The following is a 12,129-nucleotide window of genomic DNA, read 5'->3' on the forward strand; positions in this document are numbered from 1 at the left end:
GCTTCGAACTGGTCAGACAACTTTGGGACACCTGGGAGCAGGAGCCAAGGAAGCAGAGCAGGAGATTGGCAGACAGGGGGACAGCTGGAGGCCGGACAGGCGGACGGATTTGCGGCCGTAGCATGAAGCTGCTGTCCAGCTGGAGAGCCCGGCTGCCTGCGGGCCCTTGGAGCGGGGCCTGGCCGTGGGCCCAACAACCCAGAAGTAGGTGGGCCCTGGGGGGCTGGGCTGGGGCAGCACAGAGGGGAGCAGAACCAGGAACCTTAGGCCCGATCCTCACCGGCTGAGGAGCCCCAGTTCCTCGGAGCCTCCCCAGGCCCCTTCAGCCAACTCTGACCCGCATGGCCAGGCCGGTGGGCCTGCCGGGAGGAGAAGACAGGCTGAGTCCAGGGCAGGCTTCAGCGGCTGTGTGACATGTACTCACGCAGGGCCCAGTGCTTAGAAAGTACGGTTTAATCTGGTTTAATACTCTGCTGTTGCTGTATCAAAATTCATAATACTAAAAAAAAAATTAATAGTACTTTAGGAAGGGGTTCCCACACTTTTCATTTTGCAGATTCTGCAGCCAGTCCTGACTGGGAGGGGAAGGGAATCATTGTCCTGACACAGGGAACAGGCAAGGCTGGGCCAGCCTGGGCAGCTTGTCCTCCAGTGGCCCATCTGTTTTGTGCCTCTGTGACGCTGAGGGGTATGTGGCCATGTGGGAAAGGCGGCCCTTTATTGAATTTAATGGCTGATTTATAGCATGAACTCAGGAGTTCAGGTTCACCTGAGTTTATAGAATCATGTTCTAAAATCTTGTTACCTGTGTGGCCTCAGTCAGATCACATCTCCTAGATCTGTTTCCTCAGCAGTAAAAGAGGTTACCACCACCTAATGCCTGGGGTTAAACACGGGAATGCATAGCAGTTGCTTGACATGCAGTCGTTCCTCATTAAGGACAGTGACTCTGATGATGATCATTATTAACTTGGTACTAATAAGTGGGGAAGAGTCTCATTCAGAACGCTACCTATTAAGGGCCACTGCCGTTCACCCGGGGCTTGGCGAACTGTCCACTCCTCACCTCCACCCTGGCCCTCTCTTAGAAACAAGAACAGGTCCCATGCCCAGGCTCAGGTGCAGGCAGGGAAGGGCGCGTGCTCGGGAGGGAAATGTGACCGGGGCTTGGGTGGCCTTTACCACTATGGCCAGAGTTAATACGTTACCTCTGCCCAGGTTTGCCTTTCGCAATCAGAGCTGGAGATCTGGTTACAGATTTACTTCGAACAATGTCTGATGTGTGGACTAAAGTCCTCCTTGGCCTTTGTAAAGCCATCCCCTCTTTTCCTCAGGAACCGCTCACAACTGTGCTCCAAAGATGAGGGCCCAGGAGAACCCGGAGGGCCGGACACAGGTGCTGGGGAATGGGTGGGAGCTGGGTGAGGGCAGGGTTGGGTGGGAGCTAGAGGGTTTGCTCATGCCTTCCCCCTGGGATGGCAGAGACACAAGTTCTGATGAACTTGATTGAGAGTGACTATCCCAGGCTGAAAGTAACAAATGGGGGATGGGGTGTGGGTGGCAGGGAGGGTGCAGGAGTCGTCAGCTTTGGGACTGGCTGACTCCAGCTTGAGGGCCAGCAGGGACCACCTACCCCCACCCCCAGGGCAACCCCAAGGACCTCCAAGTGGCAAGGGTGGGGCCAGAGTTTGCCCAAGAGGACCTGTTCATGGACTTCAGCCCCCTTGGATCCCTCTCCTGTTGCCCCTTGGGGCCTTCTGACTTAGGGGCCCATCCCCTTGACCTGAATGCCCCGGTCCCAAGGCCTCCAGGAGTCCGCACAGTGGACTCATGCCTGCACAAAGGAATGTGAGGAGGGAGCCAGGGGTAGCCAGGCCGGACACAGCTGGGTGGATGAACAGAGAGGGAGGGTGGGGCTCAGACGCCATTCTGAGGATCTGACAGGCCACTCAGGCCACCTGATTGATTCTGGGGCGGAATGGACTTTGCTGGTCCCCTTCACTCCACCCTGAGTTACTTCTCTCTGCTGCCCTAGCATGAGTCTCTGGGCTCTGCAGGGAACTCCACGAGGGATCCCATGGTCCCCCTGCCCACAGAGCCCAAGTTTGACATGTTGTACAAGATCGAGGATGTGCCACCCTGGTACCTGTGTATTCTGCTGGGCTTCCAGGTGGGTTTCCCTGCAAGGCCTCCCCACCCCCACTCTGCATGCTCCCCAGGATCCCAGCACCCTTCCTGGCCAACGAGTTTATCTTGGGTAACAGGAAGAGAAACCTGAGGTCAACAACAGTGACTGTTACCAAGCTGGGATGGGGAAGGGGGGTTCTGATGGGGCTGAGAGAAGATTATCCCTGGGAATATGTGTCTCCTGCCAGGCAGAAGGTCAGTCACAGGGGAGAGGACCCACTCCACAGAAGCCACAGAAATAACTTGGGGGCAGATTAGTACCCCAAAGAGAGAGCTGAACGGCAGCTTTCTGGGAATCCCTTGTAGGAATGTCAGGCCTGGGCGAGCACCCTGCCAGGGGCAGCATGGGTTCAGACCCCCTGAGGCAGGCATGAGGGTCGTTCGGGTGGCCCTGTTTCCCTGTGAGCCCTGGCGCCCTGCCTCATGCACTCTCTCCCCCTCCCCTAGCATTACTTGACATGCTTCAGTGGCACCATTGCTGTGCCCTTCCTTCTGGCTGAGGCGCTGTGTGTGGGCCGGGACCAGCACATGGTCAGCCAGCTCATCGGTACGATCTTCACCTGCGTGGGCATCACCACCCTCATCCAGACCACGGTGGGCATCCGGTGAGCCGCCCTGGCCCCGCCTCCCCACCCCCAACATACACTGCGATCCACACAGCAGGAGCAGGTGGTTTCTCTGAGGGCTCTTTTGGTGGGGGTGCGGGGGGCTGCTATCTGCCCCCACCTGCTACTCCTACTTCCCAAGCCAGCCCTAGAGCCAGGCAGCTGGGATCCTGCCTTGGGCGCCCGAGGCTCCTCGAAGGCAAGAGTTAAGGCCTACTCTGGGTAACCGGGACCACCCACTCCCGGCTTTGAGGTTCTGTGTGGGCCTCTTCAACGGCCCATCCTCCCGGGGGCCCCTGCCCCAAGCGCACAGCTCAAGGCCTGGGTGGCCAAAAGACGGTTGTGTGGTGGGAGGATGGAGGAAGGTTGTGAGTGGAGCTTGGAGGCAAGAGCTGAGCTGTTTCCTTCCTTGTGTGTGGTTCCTCACAGTGCAGGAGCTGGGGCTGAGAAGGAAAGGGGGAACGTTGTGGGCTAAGGACTCCATTGTTCTCTTCCTTGGGCCCCCCAAATTAATAGAGTCATGCTGGGGCCGCAGTGACTTCTCTCATCTCTGCGCTGTCCCTTGTCCCTCTGTGTCTCTGCCTCTGGCTGTGATTCTGTCTCCTCCCGGTGCTCCTCTCTCCCCATCTCTCCTGTCTCTGTGTCCTTGCCCATCCCTGACCCCACCCCTGTTACTCTGTGCCTCTCCTTCCAGGCTGCCTCTGTTCCAGGCCAGCGCCTTTGCATTTCTGGTCCCAGCCAAAGCCATCCTGGCCCTGGAGAGATGGAAATGCCCCCCAGAAGGTGGGCACACTTCTGGGGGCTGTGCTGGAGAGGGGAGGCCCAGGAGCCCGGAAGTCTGGACAACTGTCCCAACTCCAGACAATTGGGTGCATTCATGGCAGCATCTTCTCTTCCTCTCTGTCTCTGTTCCCTGGCCATGTGTGTGTCCTTGTTTCTGCTCCCAGAGGAGATCTATGGTAACTGGAGTCTCCCCCTGAACACCTCTCATATCTGGCATCCACGGATACGAGAGGTGGGTTTGCACTTGGGGTAGAAAAGACCTGGACTTGAGGAGGGGCTAGATGGGAGTGAGGGCCACTGCTGAGTTGGGGGATTCGAGGAGGTGGTCCAGAAGCTTTTTTTTTTTTTTTTAATGTAGAGGTCATAGCCTCTGTATAGTGACTTATAGCTGATCTTTGCTTTTCTAGGTCCAGGGTGCAATCATGGTGTCCAGCACAGTGGAGGTGGTGATCGGGCTGATGGGGCTGCCTGGGGCCCTGCTCAGCTACATAGGACCTCTCACGGTCACCCCCACTGTCTCCCTCATTGGCCTCTCTGTCTTCCAAGCTGCTGGTGACCGAGCTGGCTCCCACTGGGGCATCTCAGCTTGGTGAGCAGGCACCAGGCCTGATCCTTGCCCAACCTCAGCCCTTTCACCCCCTTCATGTCCTCTCCCGAGCCCAGCCTACCAGCCGTCTTTCCTTTGTGCCTCTGCCCCCAGTTCCATTCTCCTGATCGTCCTCTTCTCCCAGTACCTGCGTAACCTCGCCTTCCTGCTGCCTGTCTACCGCTGGGGCAAGGGCCTGACTCTCTTCCGCATCCAGATCTTCAAGATGTTTCCAGTGAGGAGCTGACAGGCGGTGGCTAGGGCTAGAACGGGGGCAGGGGCTGGACCTGCGTCCATGGCAAAGGTTGGGGGGCAGGTCCGGGACAGCAGAGGAGCTAGAGCCAGAGCACAGATGAGGTCCCAGCCAGGGTAGAGCAGGTATCGGGGCCCAGGCTTGAGCTAGGCAGGGGTGAAGGCTGGGTTTGGGGCTGGGGTTGTGGTGGAGGCTGGCGCTGAGGTAGGGTTGGTTAGCCTGGACTGAGACTTCCAGGGCCCTCAGCGCTCCCCTCACCCCACCCCACTTCAGATTGTGCTGGCCATCATGACCGTGTGGCTGCTCTGCTATATCCTGACCCTGACGAACGTGCTGCCCTCAGACCCCACAGCTTATGGCTTCCAGGCACGGACGGACGCACGAGGGGACATCATGGCTATCGCGCCCTGGATCCGCATCCCCTACCCCTGTGAGCCATGCCACCTGGCCCCCTCTGCCTCCAGCTGAGACCATCCATGAGGCCCCTGATGATACCAGTCCTGCTGATGATATAATTAGCATTAACTGTACATTTATAGTGTGCCAGGCAGAGTGTTTTCCTCAAAGCCTCACTCCAGCTTCAGGAATCCAAGTGATCCCAAATAAGCTCCCACGACTGTGTAGCTCCCACCCGAGCTTGAGGTCCCTTAACCCCCACTGTCACCCCCCCCCCCACGTACTGCTGAGTCCCCTCCCTGGTCCACCCAGCGGCATTGCATCCACCCTCCTCTCTCCCCCTGATCCAGGTCAGTGGGGCCTGCCTACAGTGACTGCAGCTGCTGTTCTGGGAATGTTCAGTGCCACACTGGCGGGCATCATTGAGTCCATCGGGGATTACTATGCTTGTGCCCGCCTGGCTGGTGCCCCACCCCCTCCAGTACATGCCATCAACAGGTATGGCCACCTGCCCTCTCCCATAGCTAATCCTCTCAGAGGCCACCCAGAGAGCAAATGTAGGGATAGGGCTGAGTCCCAAAGGTGTGGACTTGGTGAAGTACTAATACTTTCCAGACCTCGTTCTCCATACTTATGAAATGGGGATGCTCTCATCATTCAGAGCGCTTGGAGTAGCTGAGATAATGAAGCCTAAGGGTAACTGTGGTCGTTGACAATCTTCAACGTGCCTGGCCCTCCATGTGCATTCTATTATGCAATCTACTAACAACTCTGTGAGACAGGTACCCTTATTACCCCCATTTTACAGATGAGGAAATTGAAGCCCAGAGTCACCCAAGGGAGTAAGTTCCAGGGCACTGGGGCTAGCGCTTGGACGTGGGCTCTTGGCTCCCAGATCTACCTCTGGCCTGGAGTGGGGAGTACTACGGACAGATAGTTGCAGCTTGCACAGTCCCCAAGAAGGCGAGCAGCCCGCCCAGGGTGTGGGGATGGGGTGGACACAAGCCAAGGAGAGGCTAGACCAAGCCTCCAACTCACCCTTTCCTGACAGGGGCATCTTCACCGAGGGCATCTGCTGCATTATCGCAGGGCTGTTGGGCACAGGCAACGGGTCCACCTCGTCCAGCCCCAACATCGGCGTTCTAGGGATTACCAAGGTGCCACAAGCCAGAGCCGCACAAAGCCCCACCCCGTCTTCGAGCGGTCCAACCCCACAACGAGCCTGGGCCCTTTTGCGCTAGCTTTCGTATCCGGCCCCGCCCGCCTTCCCTCGGGGAACTCAGCCCGCCCGGCTCTGCCCCCAGGGCCTAACCCCGCCCCCGGGCTTCCCCGCAGGTAGGCAGCCGGCGCGTGGTGCAGTATGGTGCCGGCATCATGCTAGTCCTGGGCACGATTGGCAAATTCACCGCCCTTTTTGCTTCGCTCCCCGACCCCATACTGGGGGGCATGTTCTGCACCCTTTTCGGTGAGTGCCGCGTGCGGGCCGGGGGTCTCCGCGCGGTCTGGGAGTGGTGGAGCCCACCCTGCCCGCACAGCAGCTCCAGCCGTTATCCTGCGCCCTCAGGCATGATTACGGCTGTGGGGCTGTCCAACTTGCAGTTCGTGGACATGAACTCCTCCCGCAACCTGTTCGTGCTCGGATTTTCCATGTTCTTCGGGCTCACGCTGCCCAATTACCTGGAGTCCAATCCCGGCGCCATCAACACAGGTACCTATGCTAGTCAGAATGTCCGGGCGTGGGGGACGTGTGGTGGGCTCTGGGCACGGCTCCCTCCCTCAAAGGCACCCTACGACAGAGCCACAAATCCTGCCCAACTCTGGATGTGAAGCAGAGGCTGAGAAGCCAATCAGCAGCTGTTCTTTACTAAGACGCTGTCTATGGACAGGCATGGAGCTTTACACGCGCTCATTTAATATGCACAACAGCTCCACGAGACAGATACTGTTGTCCTCTCCATGTGACTGAGGAGGAAAGCGAGGCGCAGAGAAGTTACATGATCTGTCCCAAGACAACAAAACTGGGATTATAGGTGTGAAAGTTGGTATTTGTACCGTTTCATCTCCTTGCCTGCTCAAAGAAGTCAAGAAGCTGCACAAGTGGGAACGAATTCCCTAAGCTCGGTCTCCAGATGAGGCCGGCATATCCACTGGCCCTTGGCCTATTCCACAGGCATTCCTGAAGTGGACCAGATTCTGACTGTGCTGCTGACCACAGAGATGTTCGTGGGTGGGTGCCTCGCTTTCATACTGGACAACACAGTGCCAGGTATGGGTCAGCACTGGGAGGGACACACAGGACTAGGCTGGGCTCATCCGCACTCCAACAGATGGCCAGCCCCTCAACCAGAAGTGTGGCCAGGACCCATGCAATGCAGGCCCTGCAAGGAAAAGCAGGGACACTTGGGCTGGTGGAGTGCCCACTGGCTGGAGGGAGAGACCCCTGGCTGGAGAGAGGCACGGACATGCCCTACAAGTTTTGAAGAGGGTAGGTCTAGGGGAGCCATTCCCAGGCCCTGTGAGTTGTTTCCTCTCCATTTCTTGATAGCCATCAGGTGGAAGGGTGCCTTTGGGAGCCTTTGCCTTCTTCCATTAGGGCAGATACAAATGAAGCATCAGTTTGGGTGGCAAAACCCACTCCAATTATTGCCAGCAGCCTGTCACGCTTGACTACTAGGAGAGCCCCTAATGTTCTCTTTGGTATTGGGTCTTTTTCCAAGAATTGTGGAGGATACTTGGTGTGGGCCCCTGAGAACCCTCCTGGCCCATGTTTAGGTGCCCTATAAAATATAAAAACTAAATGCCTCCAGTTGTAATAACGAATAACGAGTTTTCCATATTCTAACGAGTAACAAACATAGTTAACATTTACCAAATATTTACTATGGGTCAGGCATGAAACTGTATGTCTCGCTTCATTCTCAAAAACTATGCTGTTAGGCAGAAACTAGCAACACCATTTCACAAGGAAACAGAATCAGGGAGGTTAAGTGACTCACCAAAGTTCACAACATTTGCAGATTTAAAAGGCCACAAATCTGAGATTTTAACAAAGTCCATTGGATGCAGTCTATGGCTTGTGTCCCAGCCACTGACTGCACCATACTGTCTCTGTTGGAGGGTTTCAGGGGACCTGGAAGATCAGAGAAAGCTCTGTGGAGGCAGAGGTTAAAGACTGCATCAGTCCAAGGAGAAGAGGGATGGGAGTACCAGGATGATGGTCCTCCATTCCCCCACCACTTACCAGCCTAAACACAGCTGTAGGGTTGGAGCACGGGCAGGAAGGGCCTAGGTGCCATGGCCCTTTTAGAGATTTTAGCACCAGATGATGTGAGAACTCTTGGTAGCAGGTACCCCATGGGCTAATGGCGCCCCTCCCCATTGAGAGGAAGCCAGGCTGCGGACCAGAGACAAGGAAGTGGCCGCCTCAATGCCCAGGGAATCTGGGGAGATGGAAGGCATCAGGTGAACAGCTGTATACAGAGGGGCTTGTGATCTGGATAGCTGGATTAAGCTACCCAGATGTGAACAGCCTCAGACTGCCTGAGTTCCTCACATCCCCATCCTTCAACCCAACTGCCTATCAGCAACCATCTCTGCCAGGGATTATTATACAGGTTATGCCACATAATCTTCAGTAGTCCTTCAATGTGCATTGGATGAGGAATCTGATCACACCCAGGTCTGGCTAAATCAGAAGCCAGGCCTTAATCATGGAATCATACACTTTCTTCTGTGTGATGGGCACTTTGCTGATGGGCCGGCCACTTGGCATTTGCTCTTTCCCCATCTACACCCCAAACTTAGAAGGGCAAATTAGTTCAGCAAATGCTAGCAGGGCTAGTGGAAACCTCTTTCCGCTATATTTACACTCCATCAGACTTCTTTCACCCCAGCCTTCTTGTGAAAGCCTGAGACCTCATGCACCCCTCCCCCACCTCCTGAGGGAGCATTCCCCTATACGTAAATTATCTTTTGTGTATACACACTACCAACAAAGATTTTACTTGGCTTGACTTTCTGAGTTTTGTATTATAAAAACGAGTTTATTTCCCAAATATGGAATCCTAATATTGAATATCAATACTGATTATAGTGTTTCTAAATAGCCCTCCCTGCCCCCAAAGCCGACTGGGCACTATTGGTCCTCATTAGCTTAGCACATGCTAGCCCCATATTAAAGATGTAAATTGACAATTACTTAACCTTTCTGCCTGTTTCTTCATCATAAAAATGTGTACAATGTGTCTATATACCTTCCAGAGGTAGGTTTTGAAGAAATGAGATAATGAAATTAAGGCACTTAGCACAGAGTCTGGCACACTATAGTACTAATTATAACCAGTATCTTTTAGGGTTTCCTAGAGCTCTGGCCAAGTTAAGAGCTGAGAAATCATGGATTCAGTAACCTTTCAGTCCCAGAAAATATTTGAGAATGAAGACAATGGATTCCAGAAATCTGTTTCAGAACTAGGTTATGGAGGTATGGAGGGAAAGTAATGGAGGGCTGCTGACCCTGCTAACCTCAGTAATGTATTTCAGGGAGCCCAGAGGAACGAGGTCTGATACAGTGGAAAGCTGGGGCCCATGCCAACAGTGAGATGTCTACCAACCTCAAGAGCTATGACTTCCCCATAGGGATGAGCATGGTAAAAAGGACTGCCTTTCTGAAATACATTCCTATCTGCCCCGTCTTCAAAGGATTTTCACCAAGGTCAAAAACCCAGCTTCCAGTTCCAGAAGACACTCCAGAAAATACACAAATTGGATCTGCATGCACCAAAGTCTGAAAAATTACTCCTAGGAAAGGTAGGACGTGTGTTAAGACTGTCTTTTGTAGGAGGGTTGAAAAATAACAATATTCTTATACTTTAATCGAAGAAAAACAAAACCACTCAGTTTCTATTTTTTGTGACCTATTTGACAGTCTTCAAGGGAACGGTAGACTGGGTAAAAAGTCAGTATATGGATTCTGAGCAGAATTCCTTAGCTATTTCATAATGAGAGAACTTCCCAACTGGTGTGGGTCACTAAGGGGTTACAAGTATGCTGACATACTGACCCCTTCAGCCTTCTCACTATCTAGGCAGGAAATGGGTCAGCTGTAGCCCATGAGCCATAAACTCTAGCCACAGGTAGCCCCATCCTTGCACTCCAATGTGCTAAAACAAACAAACCTCCCCCCCGCCAAACCACAACACTTTATGACATGAAATAGGTTGAGAAATACACTGCACAAGAACAGGAAAAATCCTCTCATATATGCTGCCTTATTTCAGTAGCGATAACATAAAAATCCCTAAAATCAAAACAGATGACTTCAAATACCCTAAAACCATGTTGCATTGGCCTGATGGGATGATCTGTCCAAAGGGCTTCAAAATGGAATAGTTGATGCTCTGAAACTTTCCATCTCTACCTGTAATGCAAATGCCTGACTCTCCAATTAAACAGCTAAGCAGTTTTAATGTGCAGTTTCCCTGACAATCAAGAAAAGTTCCAACACGGCGCCTGGGTGGCTCAGTCGTTAAGTGTCTGCCTTTGGCTCAGGTCATGATCCCAGGGTCCTGGGATCGAGCCCCGCATTGGGTTCCCTGCTCTGCTGGGAGCCTGCTTCTGCCTCTCCCACTCCCCCTGCTTGTGTTCCCTCTCTCACTGGCTATCTCTCTGTCAAATAAATAAAAAATAAAATCTTTAAAAAAAAAGAAAAAAAAAGTTCCAACAAAATGAGAGCTAAGCCTAGAACTCTCCTTTTTTTAGTAAAAACAATCACTTAAACCGAACTTTCTATGTGCCAGGGACTCTCTTAAGGGCTTGATGTGTATTAATTAATCACACAATCCTGACAGACACTTATAAATGCCATTTTAAAAATTTTTTCGTATTTTTTAAAATAATTTCTTATGTTTTTTAAGATTTTATTTGAGAGAAAGAGTACAAGCAGGGGGAGGGGCAGAGGGAGAAGCAGACTCCCCACTGGGCAGGGAGCCTGATGCAGGGCTCAATCCCAGGACCCCGAGATCAAGACCTGAGCCGAAGACAGACGCTTAACCAACTGAGCCACCCAGGTGCCTCTTTATTTATTTTTAATAATCTCTAAACCTAACATGGGACTCGAACTCATAACCCTGAGGATCAAGAGTCACCTGGTCTTCGACTGAGCCAGCCAGGTGCCCCTGTTAATACTACCATTTTATTTTATTTTTTTAAAGATTTTATTTATTTATTTGGCAAAGAGAGAGACAGCCAGCGAGAGAGGGAGCACAAGCAGGGGAGTGGGAGAGAAAGAAGCAGGCTCTCAGCGGAAGAGCCTGACATGGGGCTCGATCCCAGAACTCCAGAATCACGCCCTGAGCCGAAGGCAGACACTTAACGACTGAGCCACCCAGGCGCCCCAATACTACCATTTTAAACAGGTGGAAACTAAGGCACATGAAGGTTAAGTGACTTGTCCATGATCACTGGATTCACATCCAGGAAGTCTGGCTATTCTTTGCTCTTAATCATTAGGCTACAATGCCTCTCGAGTTAACTCAAGTTTATAATCTCCAATTACACTGCACTATGGTAATTTGGCAGTATGTAGAAATGAACTCATTTGCCCCCATCTGAGCTGAGAGAGAGAGGATATGTGAGCCTCATAAATTTGGCAGCCTGCTGTGCCACTTGTGGTACTTAGCTGTTAAAGACAGAGGGGACTGGCTGTATCATGGCTCCAAAAAGAAAGAGAGCCAAGTAGGATTATGTCTGCTTCAGAGTTTCTTAAAAATCTACCTATTTTGGGGTGCCTAGCTGGCTCTGTCAGAACATGTGACTCTTGATTTCAGGGTCATCAGTTCGAGCCCATGGGGATCAAGAGTCCCATGCTCTAGTGACTGAGCCAGCCAGGCACCCCAAGATTACTAAAAACAACAACAGAAAACCTACCTGTTCAGTTTATCGTTAAGGGAGATATTAAGAAATACTGGGGCACCTGGGCACACCAAAGGACACACTCCCCCCACCCCCCCGGAGAATGTGAGGCAGAACGGACTACATGGCCCTTTAAATTTTGAGCCCAAAAACTCAAGAAAAGCGCAGAGGCATTATCAACAACTGAGCAGGGCCATGAGGCAGATTTGTATGTAGAACCAGAGAATTGCTAGATGGTTGACAGCCTATCCCAAAATAAAGATTAGTCACATATTATAAATAAGCTCGTGAGGGATGGTCCAGGTGAATCAAAATAGCAAATGAGTCCAATCAGACCAGCAATGGCTTGTGAAGGGCAGAGGCCAATGGCGATTATACTAGAGTAAGGTTATCCTTATATTGGTCAGCCA

General features: G+C 52.6%; 1 protein-coding gene across 3 annotated transcripts in view; it reads left to right on the forward strand.

Annotated features, from left to right (window-relative positions):
* SLC23A1 (solute carrier family 23 member 1) overlaps positions 1-12,129 on the forward strand; it is a 16,119-nt gene continuing 3,990 nt past the window's right edge. Inside the window, exons 1-16 of one of the 3 annotated variants that reach the window (XM_045794563.2) lie at positions 1-204; positions 1,335-1,396; positions 2,036-2,170; positions 2,635-2,792; positions 3,487-3,575; positions 3,740-3,807; positions 3,983-4,164; positions 4,276-4,396; positions 4,688-4,844; positions 5,161-5,308; positions 5,862-5,967; positions 6,146-6,275; positions 6,375-6,518; positions 6,981-7,076; positions 9,350-9,403; positions 9,509-9,616. In XM_045794563.2, coding sequence (XP_045650519.1) covers positions 123-204; positions 1,335-1,396; positions 2,036-2,170; positions 2,635-2,792; positions 3,487-3,575; positions 3,740-3,807; positions 3,983-4,164; positions 4,276-4,396; positions 4,688-4,844; positions 5,161-5,308; positions 5,862-5,967; positions 6,146-6,275; positions 6,375-6,518; positions 6,981-7,076; positions 9,350-9,403; positions 9,509-9,597 — 1,821 coding nt within the window. In that variant the 5' untranslated portion in view covers positions 1-122 and the 3' untranslated portion in view covers positions 9,598-9,616. Of the gene's footprint in view, positions 205-1,334; positions 1,397-2,035; positions 2,171-2,634; positions 2,793-3,486; positions 3,576-3,739; positions 3,808-3,982; positions 4,165-4,275; positions 4,397-4,687; positions 4,845-5,160; positions 5,309-5,861; positions 5,968-6,145; positions 6,276-6,374; positions 6,519-6,980; positions 7,077-9,349; positions 9,617-12,129 lie in introns of all 3 variants that reach the window. The other 2 variants (XM_045794564.2, XM_045794562.2) reach the window with 2 other exon arrangements.

Source organism: Ursus americanus, chromosome 5, assembly GCF_024610735.1.
Source record: "Ursus americanus isolate L20-20 chromosome 5, mUrsAme1.1.p, whole genome shotgun sequence".
NCBI lineage: Eukaryota > Metazoa > Chordata > Mammalia > Carnivora > Ursidae > Ursus > Ursus americanus.